Source organism: Stegostoma tigrinum, chromosome 7 (genome assembly GCF_030684315.1).
Source record: "Stegostoma tigrinum isolate sSteTig4 chromosome 7, sSteTig4.hap1, whole genome shotgun sequence".
In the NCBI taxonomy this organism is placed as follows: domain Eukaryota; kingdom Metazoa; phylum Chordata; class Chondrichthyes; order Orectolobiformes; family Stegostomatidae; genus Stegostoma; species Stegostoma tigrinum.
Window position 1 is genome coordinate 89805913 of NC_081360.1, and position 15441 is coordinate 89821353.

The 15441-nt window shown below is 39.5% G+C and overlaps 1 protein-coding gene across 4 annotated transcripts in view; it reads right to left on the reverse strand.

The window, feature by feature from the left end:
- The window catches only part of ptpn4a (protein tyrosine phosphatase non-receptor type 4a), a 307008-nt gene that overhangs the window by 246591 nt on the left and 44976 nt on the right, over positions 1–15441 (reverse strand). For 2 of the 4 annotated variants that reach the window (XM_048534272.2, XM_059647521.1), the window contains exon 2: positions 7492–7562. The exons of the other annotated variants lie outside the window; for them this stretch is intronic. In XM_048534272.2, the coding sequence (XP_048390229.1) occupies positions 7492–7528 (37 nt within the window). In that variant the 5' untranslated portion in view covers positions 7529–7562. The remainder of the gene's footprint in view (positions 1–7491; positions 7563–15441) is intronic. 4 annotated transcript variants of the gene reach the window in all.

Consider the following 15441-nt stretch of genomic DNA (forward strand, 5'->3'; position numbering starts at 1 on the left):
GGAATGTGTTGCCAGCAGAGGTGGCAGAGGCGGACATGATAGCGTCATTTAAGATGTATCTAGACAGATACATGAATGGGCAGGGAACAGAGGGATACAGATCCTTGGAAAATAGGCGACAGGTTTAGATAGAGGATCTGGATCGGCGCAGGCTTGGAGGGCCGATGAGCCTATTTCTGTGCTGTAATTTTCTTTGTTCTTTGAAGAGAGAACAGAGAAGATTTTCCAGGAAGCTGCCAGGAATGGAGGGTTTGAGTAATCAAAATAGGCTGGAACTTTTTTCAGCATAGAAGGTTGAGGGGTGACCTTATTAGTGGTTTATAAAATCATGAGGGGAACGGATAAGGTATTTTCCTTAAGGTTAAAAACTAGTTCAAAACTAGGGGGAATCTGTTTAAGGTGAAGGAAGAACGATTTAACAAGGACATGGGGGCAACATTTAAAAGAAAACACAAGTGGCCAATGTGTGGAATGAATTACCAGAGGAAGTGGTGGAGACATTGGTATAAGTACATGAATAGGAAAGGTTTGGAGGGATATGGGCCAATCGCAGGCAGATGGGACTAATGAACGTAGAAACATGGACCAGGGAACATGGTCAACCACGGACTAGCAGGCCAAGCAGCATCTTAGGAGCACAAAAGCTGACGTTTCGGGCCTAAACCCTTCTAAGATGCTGCGTGGCCTGCTTTGTTCATCCAGCTTCACACTATGTCAGATTCTCCAGCATCTGCAGTTCCCATTATCTCCCCAACCATAGACTAGTTGGACAATAGAGTCTGTTTCTATGCTGTATGACACGTATAAAAATTTAATTACACTCCACCTTCCCATGGTCGACATGCCTATTTATTAAGGTCAGACTTAGAAAATAGACAGCCTCAATCACCTCCAGGCCTTCCAGTAGAGACAGCATGTCCATCAACATTTCGAGAAAGTGAAAGCAACTTTGCAAAATGTGGGGAGTTACTTCATGAGTCCAAGGAATTTGGAAAAGGCAATCACATTCATTAAAAATATAGATTAATTCTTCATGTGGTTACAGGAACAAGTTGTATGGAAGATAAAACTGTAGTTCTGTTCAAACTTTGTCAAAACTTGCCTTTTTGTCACAAAACTGTGATGTGCATGTGTATTGGGGTTCTTTTGTCTAACTGAACTGTGGGTTTACTCAAGAAGTAGGAAGTTCTCTTTGATGTAGACTGCATCTTAATGGATAGTTAGCTGGGCCTGCACTTTGAGAGAAATATAAACTTTATTGTTCATCACAGAGATTATGGCAGGATAGACTGAGTAAGAAAAGCGACTGGAAGATTAACCAAGCTTGTAACTAAGGAAAACATCTACAGTGATCCATGCAGAACTGTGAGGCAGAAAGCAGGCACAAAATTAGCTTTAAAACTTGTGAAGATAGAAACTGCTAGCAATCAGAACAAGGAGCTGATGTGTCGAGAGATGTGAGCAACTTTCAAAGCCGAAGGGCAACTTAGCCAAAAAGTTAAAGAGCAGATCCACGTAAAATCATCTAAGTTGTGATAAGTAGTTTCAGCTGGATCTTTTGCGCCACTTTTTGAAACCAATTATGTCACACAATGCAAAGTTTTTGGTAATTATGAAATATTGCATGTTGGAACAGAGGTATGAGAATATGGGGAATTAAACTCAGATGTAAACTCGATGCAAAACAGGTTTTGAAATCTCTGCTGTGAAAAATCTGACCCCAACAGACTACGTCATGTTAGAAATGGAGTCCTTATTTACATCAAATTAGAGTTGACCTGTAATTATACTAACATTTTCTCAGCCAAGGTAACAACAAATTCTACCTAGCAGGTACCACTGTGGTGTATGGTGAGACAGAAGAAGTGAAGCCAGGTAAGAATTTTATGGGAAGTCATTTAATTCTGATTAAAACAGTGAACCCTTACTTTAAGCTGAAACCACTTACTAGCTTACAATGTAGAACAGGATAAGTTTACTAAATAAACATGTTAAACCTAAACATATGTGCAAAACTAAAATCTCAACTTGAGTCACTACATTAGAATGCACTGGCAGGATAACTTGAAAGAACTATTTTCCACATGTGGCATCTTTAAACCAACCAACACTGAACCCTCTGGGAGAAAATATTTCCACCAAATTAAGCAATATCTGAAACCAATCAATTTTAAAACCATTCCAAACAATGATTAAAATTTTTAAATGTGCCACATTCACATTTCTATAGTGTGGTGACAGCAAATTTAAATTACAGTAGCAAGTAAACAGGAGGAAAATAAAATTTTTGATTAGAAACAGTTAAGTAAACTGATTCATTTACCATCTTGCACAAAGGTCACGATAAAATTGGCAGGTTCGTAGGAACCAGATGATTATTAATTTTGATTTTTTGACTGACATAAGGCAATCCCAAGAGTTTAAATTGGGTATTTAAAAGGTCTCTTAATTTATACATACTAAGAAACAAATAGGCCCATATCATTTAGTCTACAGACAACACCCCAATGCCATTTTGTCATCAGTTTCAAGTGTGACGCTTTGGAAAAGCATAATCACTACACAAAGCATTTTTGATTCAAAGCATCTGTTGAGTAAGAAACTGAAGACTGGTTACCAATGGCTATTTTCTGGACATTGATTTAGTTTGCATTCACACTGAAGGTAGATTCATAACTTTTAGTTTCCCTTGTTCAAATTGTCCCAGCTCACTGTTTAATTCAGTCTGGACCAATGCTTCCTTTTTGCAGAAAGCGAAAGTGAACTTGTGTTTGTCAATTGTAATTTGTCACTTAAGTTCTGCTAAAAAGAAACTTACAAAATTACAAAAATATCCTCGACCAAATTAACAGAACTCTTTCACTGGTGAAATTGGGGAGCAGCCCTCCAAATCATCACCTCAGACTTACAACACACTGTGTTGCTTGTCAGTACGCACAATGCCAAGTAATCCTATTCCAAATACAGCAACACAGTGAATCAATAAGTTTGTTAAAGTTCAAGGCAACTGATGAAGAAACATTTAATATTTGAGGCTTTTACCAGAAGGGCACATTTTCGAAGAAAAAAAGAAAAATGTGGATTTTGACAAAGTACACACATTCAAAACAAAAATCATCATACAAATTACCCTGAAGTAGCATCTGCAGTAGTAGCACATTACAGGCCTCCAGATCCTCCTCACCCTGTCTCATGAGTATTTGCCATGTGGAGTGTGTTTTTAAACACCAGCTGTCATACAGGCAAATCCTGTTAACCACAATTTGGCCAGTTTTCTTTTGCTCAGATCAGGAATTTCCTAACTATATTTAAAGTTAATCATTCATCACATTCATAGCTAATTCTATTTCATGTACAATCAATCAATGGAAACACAAAATCTATTTATCTTGATAACCTTGCTTCACCCACACACGCCTCTTGCCATGTTGTGTGTACAAAGAGCAGGTTCACCACTTGCTCCTGGTCCTCAGCTTTCATTACACTTCAATCGACTAGAGAAATCCAAGAACAAGTGATCTGATTTCATTTTCTATCTGTGCATATTTTGATCCTTTCTGGACCCTTCATGGTCATGAGATCAGACTACCAATCAACTGATCAAAATTTATATAATATGCAAAAAGTTTACTAAAATCAAACATGTCTCCAAACTGTAGATCAAACTTAAAACCCAATAGCAAGTTTGTACAAAAATGTACAACTTAGAAGGATTGCTCTGTCCAGTTGAAAATGGTTACAAAATTGCCATTTATAGTGAAGGATTACGATAGGAGAGTAAATTACGATATCTATTCATGATTGTGCATAGATTGAATAACTACTGTCACAATTTTGGATTTGAAGTTTTTTTACTTTTTAATTCATAAGTTTTTTTTGCTTAAAAGTATTTAGACCATAAGACATAGGAGTGGAAGTAAGGCCATTCGGCCCATCAAGTCCACTCCACCATTTAAATCATGGCTGATGGGCATTTCAACTCCACTTCCCTGCACTCTCCCCGTAGCCCTTGATTTATGCTGAGTTGTGACCATGTACAGGAAATCTTGGATAACTAAGATGCGTTGTTATAAAAAGTATGATCATGTCATCACCTGCAAGAAGATTCAGTGAGTACATTAATCTAAAACTGGACTGTCTGCACGGGAACAAGAAATCAGATAATGTTAAAAATAATTCAACACAGACTAATATCAGAATAGAACTTACAAAACATGATTTTTTTTAAGAAAGGAAAAGTACATTTCCTACAGCGGTTTCATTAGTAACTGATCACTCAGAAGTGACACTACTGCACTCATCCTTTCACAATACTCAGCTCCATTCACAATGCTTCATTATATGCTCGCAACTTGTGTGGTTCTCACACAGGTGCTAGACAATGGCTATCTTCTCTCAACAATCACGTTAATGTTATCTCCTTACCGTCAATATCCCTATGTTACTGCCCCTGTTGGGCAGGGAAAAGACTCAAAGCATCTAATGACTCAATGAGAGCGAGCACGCGAGCGGGATTATAGTTTTTGCAATTTTTACTCTACCAAGAATTAGAATCATTGAAAGTTAAGATGTTAATAGGTAAATGTAATTTCAAATTTAAAAAAAGGATAATTTTACCTTAATAATCAATCAATGCAAGCAAGCTAGTTCTTGCACAACCAGAAGTATTCTCCTTCAACTTGAATGGCACAACAATAGCTACATAGTTCAACATTACATGCTCTTTATTTATAAATGGATGCACCAGAAGTTCTGTCTGACAACAGTATTCACTTCAGAGTTTCCTGAGGATGGCCAGTGAAGTGCACTTTCACAAATCTTCTCACCCTCAGCTTCCCAGTATTTCTTTTCAGCCATTTGCCCACTTTTACATTACTTCCGTGTTACTCACTTTACTTTCCAGGTTTCAGCCCTTTTTAAAACAAGTTCTCACATTGGCAGAAAAGGGGCCAAAAGCTGGTGGAGGCAAAAAAAAACCTGATTTCTTCCCAAAAGTGATGGGGTCCTTTTCCTTGGGCATTGTGTTCCTCTTTTTTATCTCCCTGTCTGTCTTCTTTTTGTGCCCACATCTGGGCCTTCAATCTCCAGCTTGTCAGGTAGATCTCCACTCATTCTTCCAAATACCAGAGTATAGGCCTAAACACACACAGAATCTCTCTTCATTAGGCAAACCTTTCATCTCTGGAATCAATCTAATGAACCTGCCCTGAACTGCCTTCAATGCAACTACATCCCTTCTCTGGTAAGGAAGCCATAATTATATGCAATACTCCAGGTATACTATCTTTACCAGAACAAATTAGAGGTTTACAGTATTCTACAGACTTTCTTACACCATAAAGCTCCTACAGGACTTGCAAAACATTATTACAAAATGCTTTCCGTTAAACTGGATGAATGTCATCCCGCACTCAAGAAGCTCATTAGCATCGAGAGTGTAAATTCACCGGATGAAGACCTCAGCAACTAGATGAAAAATAATCTTGTTACCAAAAAAAAAGTGGCCACTGTGTGCCAACCAATAAGATACAGTGCAGCAATTCAAAGATTCTTCAGCAGCATCCCCACTTTCTCTGATACACAGAAAGGCGAGGACATCACACAGCATTTCAATTTGGAAATACGCCATCACGAGGTCAAAAGTTTACAAACATTATGGGAGCACCCTGACTGAAGAAATTACAGCAGTTCAAGAGGGAAATATTACACCTTTCTCATTATTTAACAAATTTGCCCTGCCCATTTTAAATTCATGTTGGCCTCTAAACAGCTCATATTTGTCCAAGGTTTCAGGTACTCCATTTCTGATTACAGATGTCAGTAATATCCCTACTGACACTAAATTAGCAGAATTGTGGTCTTCTGGTTTCTCACTTTTTAAATAATGGGGTGACTTAAAGTTTCCAACACAACAAAACAATTGCTGAACCAAGAGCACATTACAGCCAATAGCTGAAATTTCCTCACCTGTTTCCATTAACATCCAAAGGATTTAAACTAATAGATGCTGCAAATTTTTCTACAAAGCCCAATTATTAACACTACCATTTTTAAAGAAACTTTCCTTTCAAATCTAGCACATTTCTAATGTAAATGTAATTTCAAATTTTAAAAAAAGGAAAATTTTACCTTAAGTAATCAATGCAAGAAAGCTAGTTCTTGCACAACCAGAAGCATTCTCTTTCAACTTGAATGGCACAACATAGCTACATAGCTCAACATTACGTGCTCTTTATTTATAAAAGAAGAATTGTAGTCTTCTTTTAGACCTATTTTAAATTCCCTTGCACCATATTTTTTAAGCTCAACCACAAAGTAAACACAAAATGCTGTGACCAAATGAAATGCTGTGCATGAGAAATCTGAAATAAAAATAAAAGTTGTTGGGAAATCTCAGTAGGCCAGACAGCATGTGTGGAGACAGAGCTCTGCTTCTCTCCAACAGCTGCCTGACTTGTAGAGCCTTTCCTTCAAGTTTCCTTGTTCTCTGCTCCACACCACACCCCCACCTCACTGCCTTTCAAATATACTAGCAATGCTTTTTGACCTCGTTCCATCTACTTCTGCTTTTAGGTTCATTTTGAAGAACCTCAAAGTTGGGAACTTCTTACATCGGGTTCGGCTACTACATACTTCTAAAATCCAACCTTAGCATCTTCTAAATACTTATTAATTTATATAGTATTCTCTCTTTCTTTCAACTTTGGTGCCATGGTTGATCACAGTTCTATTCTTTTATTATGTTTTTCTGACCTAAAAATCAAACATTTCTTAGTCAATAAAACTGGCTGCAGAGAACCATTATGAACATGGAGAGGAATGACAGCTGCATTTATGCAAGGATCAGAGAGACCAGAGCAGCAAAGCGACCAAATTCTACACAAGAACATATTGGGAAGTAAAAACTAATTTACATTATTCCTGACTTGCCACAGAACATGCAATTGCTGCTAAGTTGATATATAAATGACATGTCATTCCAGGCATTTAAGCACACATGCACACCCATAACACCTCAAGTGTAATAATTTCACAAGTTGCATTCCTTCCCATTCCAAACAAGTTGACTCCATTGTAATCTCAGATTCTCCACTAGCACAGAGAGGAAAAGCCCAGTCTTATACTAGATAACGTTAACAGACTTCAAATGCGTATGTTTAAAAACTTAAATTTCTGTTTATCAGAAATAATGTTCGATTTTCGGCTCTACCTCAATAGCATCATTAACATCTGACAAAGTACTTGTGGAGAATACTGAAAATAAATGTGCAGGCATTTGATTGAGTTATTATGTTGCAATTGTCCCTTTTCAAAGATCACCTTGCACTGCAAAATATCAGCTTACTTGTAATACAGCTTTTCAACCCAATGGAAAAGCTGAAAAATGTTACATTTAAAAAAAATGTTTAAAAACATCTTGCAGACCATAGAATAGTATCCCACCCTCATAAGACCTGTATCCTATGGAAACGGGCATCAAAAAGCACATACCTAGTGTAGGGGAGCACCTCTCATTTTCCTGTCCCATGGTAAATGTACCGTACTGGAATGGGTGTAGAAACCTTTCGGGGTAGAACAAAATCATAATTGGAACAGACATGCCAGAGGTGTCAGCCCTAGCATTTGAAAAATTAGACAAATATCACCGACTTTACTGTTTAAATCATATCAAATGATCTTATTCGGAGCAGGCATGTCATCTCAATAAAATCACAATAGCAGAGACTGCTCATAAAGGACATTACTTTTATGCTAAATACATGAACTAATTGTAAATCAGAAATCTGCTTCAAATTTTAAATGTACATGATAACTGATGTTAATTTCTAGCCACTGTTAATACTGTTGGATGGAAGAGACCACAAAAACAGTTTCTTAATTCAAGAAAACTATTTATCTCGTGTACAATCAAAAAAGAACACAGTCTTCAGGTTCTAAAGGTATACAATGTTCAAGTTGTAGCAGTAACACTGCACACAATACAGCCATTAACTAACTAAATTATTGGCTCTCTGACATGTAATGAAGAGTTTGCACTACTGAGACCACATCAGCTGTCTTTCATAATTTAATAATTTTCTATTTGACTGGAGTTGATAGGAAATGGTGTGGCAACTTCCAACTGTTTCAATGGCAGATTTGACAGTCTTGGAGTTCAGTTTTAGGGGTTAGAAAAACTACAGATAAATTAAACATTGATTTGCCATACAATCTACCAATGCATCTCAATGCTACAGAAAACAACGGGCTATCAATCTAATATACTAAAATGTGAGGCTGAATGAACACAGCAGGCCAAGCAGCATCTCAGGAGCACAAAAGCTGACGTTTCGGGCCTAGACCCTTCATCAGAGAGGGGGATGGGGAGAGGGAACTGGAATAAATAGGGACGGAGGGGGAGGCGGACCGAAGATGGAGAGTAAAAGAAGATAGGTGGAGAGAGTATAGGTGGGGAGGTAGGGAGGGGATAGGTCAGTCCAGGGAAGACGGACAGGTCAAGGAGGTGGGATGAGGTTAGTAGGTAGCTGGGGGTGCGGCTTGGGGTGGGAGGAAGGGATGGGTGAGAGGAAGAACCGGTTAGGGATGCAGAGACAGGTTGGACTGGTTTTGGGATGCAGTGGGGGGGGGGGGGGGGGGGGGGGGGGGGAGAAGAGCTGGGCTGGTTGTGTGGTGCAGTGGGGGGAGGGGACGAACTGGGCTGGTTTAGGGATGCAGTAGGGGAAGGGGAGATTTTGAAACTGGTGAAGTCCACATTGATACCATATGGCTGCAGGGTTCCCAGGCGGAATATGAGTTTGGCAATTTTCATTGAATCCTAGAATCACAGAATCCCTACAGTGTAGAAGATGGCCATTCAGCCCATCAAGTCCTTACTGACCCTCCACACAGTATCCCACCATAAGACCATAAGACATAGGAGTGGAAGGCAGGCCATTCGGCCCATCAAGTCCATTCCGCCATTTAAATCATGGCTGATGGGCATTTCAACACCACTTCCCTGCACTCTCCCCATAGCCCTTGATTCCTTTTGAGATCAAGAATTTGTTGATCTCTGCCTTGAAGGCATCCAACATCCCAGCCTCCACTGCACTCTGCGGCAATGAATTCCACAAGCCCACCACTCTCTGGCTGAAGAAATGTCGTCTCATTTCAGTTTTAAATTTACCCCCTCTAATCCTAGTCTCCCCGCCTAACGGAAACAACTTCCTAGCGTCCACCCCTTCTAAACCATACAATATCTTGTAAGTTTCTATCAGATCTCCCCTCAACCTTCTAAACTCTGAGTACAATCCCAGGATCCTTAGCCGTTCATCATACGCTAAACCTACCATTCCAGGGATCATCCGTATGAATCTCCGCTGGACACGCTCCAGGGCTAGTACGTCCTTCCTGAGGTGTGGGGCCCACATGCCTACTCTATCCCCATAACCCCACATTTACCACAGCCAATCCACTTAGCTTCCTCATCCCTGGACACTGGACAATTTAGTACAGCCAATCCATCTAGCCTGCGCATCCCTGGATAGTTTTAACAGAAGCCACATTTGAGTTGCATTAGTCTGATACTTTAATTATGTGTATCACAGTCCTATAGCTATGACAAAAATGGCATAAACATTAAACAAATTATGGAAGCAACTTAGAAACAGCAGATCTTCATCCAGTGTGTCTCGGAATGTGGGTTTGAATCCAGTCAAGAACAAAGAGCATTCACTCGACAAACAGACTCACCTTAAAACATATATGATTACGAGTTACAAAAAACACCCATGACCAAATCTGAAAACATTTCAAAAGTACTGAATGCTGAGCAGGCAAGATAACGAACCTCTAAGATATATTGGCACTTTTACTTGAGATGACATTATTAATAAGTTAAAAACCGTCACTTGAAGTATTAGTTTTCACAAATATTTCTATTATATTCATCACAAGATGCGGGCTTTGCTGGCTACACCATCATTTATTACCCATCCCAAATTGCCCAGAGGGCAGTCAAGAATCAACGAAATGAGAGTCTGGAGTCACACGTAGGCCAGACCAAGAGACGATGGCTACCTTCCCTAAGGACGAGTGAACTGATGGATTTTTTCAACAATCGACAATAATTTCATGATTATCATTAGACTAATTATTCCAGATTTCTACTGAATTCAAATCCCACCACCTGCCATGCAGGATTTCAACCTAGGTCCCCAGAATGTTGCTTGGTTGTCTGGATTAATAGTCTAGCAATAGTACCACTAGGCCATTGCCTCCCAGATGTTTCCTGTTTTTTTTTTAAAATGAAAATTGTATTTTAGCACAAACAGAAATATCACAAATTTATAAACAGATATAAATTATCTGCGGCTTCTCTGCTTTACAGTCAAATTTTTGTAAGGATTGGCCGTGCTAAATTGTCCACAGTGTCCAGGGATAAGGAAGCTAGGTGGACGGCCTATGGTAAATGTGGGGTTATGGGGATAGAGTAGGCATGTGGGTCTGGGTGGGATACTGTTTGGAGGGTCAGTAAGGACTTGATGGGCTGAATGGCCATCTTCTACACTGATTACATTTCCTGCTGTTTCTTCATAAACTCTACATTAGGTCACATTCACACAGCACATAACAGGCCCACAGCCTTGAACATTATGCTATTTTGAGTGCTCATCCACAGAACTTTTAAAAAAGGTTACCCTTCTCAGCTAACTCCCAGGCAATGCATTCCAGAACATGATCACTCTGGGTGAAAACGTTTTTCCCCAAATCCCTTCAAAATCTCCTGCCCTTCACCTTAAGATGTCCCTTGTTATTAACCCTTCAACTAAGGGCAACAGCTGCTTTCTATCCAAGTTCTATGCCCTTCCTAATCTTAAGTATCTCTACCAGGTAGTGCCTCAACCTTCCCTGCTCCGAAGAAAGCAAACCAAGATTATCCAGCTCTCTTGATAGTTAAATGCTCCACCACAGGCAACATCCTCATGAACCATCTGCATCCTGTCCAGTGCAATAACATCATTCCCAGAGTGTGGTGAGCAGAACTGCACACAGTACGCTAGCTGCGGCCTGATAAAAATTTTTATACAGCTCCAACATAACCTCCCACTTGTAAGCTATGACTGATGTAGGCAAATGTCCCATACACTATATTTTAAATTACCCTATTAACTTACGCTGCCATCTTGAGATTTGTGGACAAGAACCTTGAAATTCCTCCGAGCTTTCTCATATCCAACCATTCATTAAGTACTCCCTTGTATTGTTATTTCATCCAAAGTGCAACAGCTCAGACTTTAGAGGGTTAAATTCCATCTGCCACTAATTTGCCTCTCTCACCAGTCTGTTTATAATTGACTGTAACCTAAGATCACCTTCACCCGGCTATTCGCGTAAAACTTACTAAGCCCACCACATTCTCATCCACATTATTTCTATAAATCACCAAAAATATGGGGCCCAGCAACTAGCCCCATACATCTTTGCATACCGGCCTCCAACCAGCATTACCACCACCATGTCTCCTGCCACTAAAACAATTTTGGCTCCAACTTGTCAAGTTACTTTGGATCCCAGATGCTTTTATCTTCTTCAGCAGTCTCTCATGTGGGACCTTATCAAAAGCCTTCTGATTGTGGTTTAAAATGAAAAAATACAGATTCTCCCACAGCAATGCAAGTTTGTAAATTACATGTCATTTGCAGTTTAACACATGTCTGCTTCAGGAAGCTATACTGAGTCCACTAAAATGTATTTAAATAGCATAATGTTTCTGGACTTGCAGAAGATAACTTCACTACAAAGTCAAGCCATTTCACATCCAGGAGTTTCCAAGGTAGATATTTTCCACTCAAACCATTCAGCGATGTTATTACACACATTTGCAGATGAGATTTGAACCCATGTCTCCTGGCCTGGAGGTAGGGTCACTATCACTGTACTACAAGGCCCAGTTTCTCACGATAATGCCCCAAGCCCAACCATCCTCAGCTGCTTCAATGACTTTCCTTCCCTTGTATCAGAAGTGGGAATGCTCATTGATGACTGACCAATATTCTGCAGCTACTCAGATACTAATGCAATCTGTGACCATATGCATAACATGGACAACATCCAGGCTTAAGTCTGATTAGCAGCTAGTAGTATAATCCCAGCTGATGTTAATTCTGGACAAGTCAGATCCCGCAGTGACATCTGATTTGATAAATCATATTTTGTCTGAATGGTCTTAATAAGGTTGCCTTTCAATGAAATATTAAAAAGCATTGCGACAGATTCTAGTTTGACAATAAAACAGGAGATTATCTTAATTTCTTTTCTGCATAATGACGTAAAATAAATTTACAAATAACATAAATGTAAAGACTTCAAAACCAATGGTAAAATACAGTCCCATTAAATTCCGAACAGCACTCCTTTATGGTGTGCCTTCACATCTGTAGGCCTCTAACTATACCTTCAATTCCCTACCTTGAGAATCCGGCAGCCTCTTCCTTACACTTTCTTAGCTTTATATAACCCCATCAGGGTTTCCATCAAACTTCTCGCTTTGAACCATTAAACCATAATCTTTACACTAAGGAAACCTGTTAACAGAACTAAAACTAAAAAACTAAAACTATCTAGCTTTCTCAGAACAACTGCTTTACACATCCAGCTTCAGCCTAAACTTTTGCAAATTTCTCCAAATTTTTTTTTCCCAACTATGAATATTTCCTGAAAACCCAAAAAAATTCCAGGCTCTATCTGAAAAACTAATACATTTCACTTTTTAATTTGTTCACCCAAACTAGGTTAAATAAAACCCCAAAGACACACCCTGGATGGTAACTATTTTAAAAGAAATCACCATGGCTATGTAAATGCGGACAAGTTAATCATTAAACTCCCTGAAAACGCACAGAAAACCCATGTGTCATTGGGAAGCTAGGAATTCCATAGTGAGTAACTCATCTTCTGTACCCTCCAATACCCATTAATCATCTACAAGGCACATGCCAAAGAGTGTGATGGAATGCTCTCCACGTCAAAACGAATACCGCTCCAGCAGTCAAAAAGATTGACATCGAGAAAAAAACTGCTCGATTGCCATCCCATCCACCATCTTCATCATTCACTATCATTATCACCACACAGTAAAAGCAGGGTGCAGCCTTCGATAGTGCCCTTCTGCATCACCTAAAAGAAAACGGGCAGACAACCTCCATTACCAAGAAAAGAGCAAATACATGGGAACACCACCAGCTCATTGTAATGCAGTGTGATATCCACAGCATTGGCTCAAGTTACCATGAACGTCTCTCGTTCTCAACCTTGCCCCTTGCCGGAGTTGGTGACTCTCAGGTTAAATGACCACTAGTTGTCTCTGAGAGAGCTAGCATATGGTCCGCTGGGACAAAAGCGGCTTTAAGTTCTACTTCCAGAATTTCAGACCACATCCACACTGGTAGAAAGTTTACTCATTCACTGGATGTGGCATCACTGGGCTGGCGTTTATTACACACCCGAGCAATCACATTGCTGTGGGTCTGGAGTCACATGTAAGCCAAACAAGGGCAGCCATTTCTTTCCTCCACTGCTCCCTCAATCCCCAATATGAACCAGAAGGGTTTTGCCAAAAATCAGCAACAGTTTCATGCTCATTATACCTTTAATTCCAAATTTTTACTGAATTCATCTGCTACGGCCAGATTTGAACCCTGGTCATCAGAATGTTCCTTGTGACTCTACATTAATTATCTAGCAACGATTCTGCTAGGCTACCGCCAATGTCAGCACATTCTCCCGAGGAGATTTTAGGTCATACGTCGACTGTATTCCCATCACTGCTCAAAAGAAATAGGAAGTACAATATACTATATCACTGCAAATGTCAAACCACTGGTTATTCTTGTTCCAAAAAATTGCTCAGTAAAAATGCAGTACAAAATATCCACAAAGCGGTCAAAAATAGTTAGCTGCACTCAGCAAACTTAATTACAACAGTGACAGAGTCAGTTTTTAATAAAAAGTAAAATTTATACATTACAATCTCCCAACACTCGTCTGGCTAACAGCACAACATGGAGGATGCAAACAGCATCATAAACTAAAGGAATGAGAGCAAATGAATGTCATCTGACTTTCTGACAGTTAGGCTACAGTCTTCTGTCAATCTTGCGTGAAGAAATTTAAATTCTGGAAAATGTTTATGGTTGATAAGTGAACTGGGACAATACCAATGATGTTTTACGTACAATAAGGATGAAGTTATTTTCAAATAACTATAAAGTTGAGTTCTGAGAAAGGGTCACTGCACCCAAAATGTTAACTCTGATTTTTCCTCAGATGCTGGCAGATCTGCTGAGTTGTTCCAGCAACTTCTGTTTTTGATCATAAATTAAATGTCTGACACCAATCTATAATAACGCAGATTGAAAAATAAGGGTTGCATTCCAATTATCCATAAACGTGAGGATCTACATGTACACTAAAGAATAGAGGCATCCTATGTCACTACCTCTTCTCCTGACCCAATCATGGACTTCTGTCATTCAATTAGTTGCCTCTGCCAAATAAATAAGCATTTTCACCAAATATGACCCACGAGCCCAACTTCCCTGAAGATTCCTCCTGATCGCGCAACAAAACCACACATTGCTCTTGATATTCTAACATGGCTTCCCCAAACCCAGTTTATCTACAAGAAACACTTCATGCTGCAGACCGCATTCTTAAAAAGAAAATGGCTAACCATCCACCTTTGGTTCCTCAATTTCATACTAACTACAACAATAAATTAAAGTAACTGAAGAACTTTAGCTCCTAGAGTCTTGTAAACTGCTACCATGTCTGCAACCTCCTTTTCTCCTCCGAAGTACTTCAATGAGCTGTCATCTCCTAAATGTATGACCGTGCTTTCCATAACCCCATGTTTGAATCTTCATAAACACTTCTCTGCTCCTTCCAGATTCCAAAAATGCCCAAAGAACTATTCTCAGATCATAATCACAAAAGTAGAGCTCTCATCACTGACTTTTAACTGTTATCCAGCCATTACTTAGGCATAAAACCAACTACTCACAAGCTCAGCATTTCATCAGTCACCTCCACAATATTTCCTTTCTCTGCTGTTGCCTCCACCCATCTGTGGCTGGAATAGGTTTTATCTAAAGACTCAATGCTTTCTTGGTTGTCCTCCCAATTTTAATGTTTTAAAACTCTACTACTCATAGCATAATGTACACCAAGGGCAATGCACCCATCATCTCCATGTCCTCTAAAATAATTTGGGGCAACATAGTGGCACAGTGGTTAACACTGCTGCCTCACAGTGCCAGCGATACTGGTTCGACCCCAGTTTCTTCTCAGTCCAAGATGTGAAGGTTAGATGGCTTAGACTGCACTGTGACAACTTAGCATGGCAGAGTGGTTTAGCCATGGTAAATGTGAGGGTCACAGGGATAGGGTTTCAACAGGAAT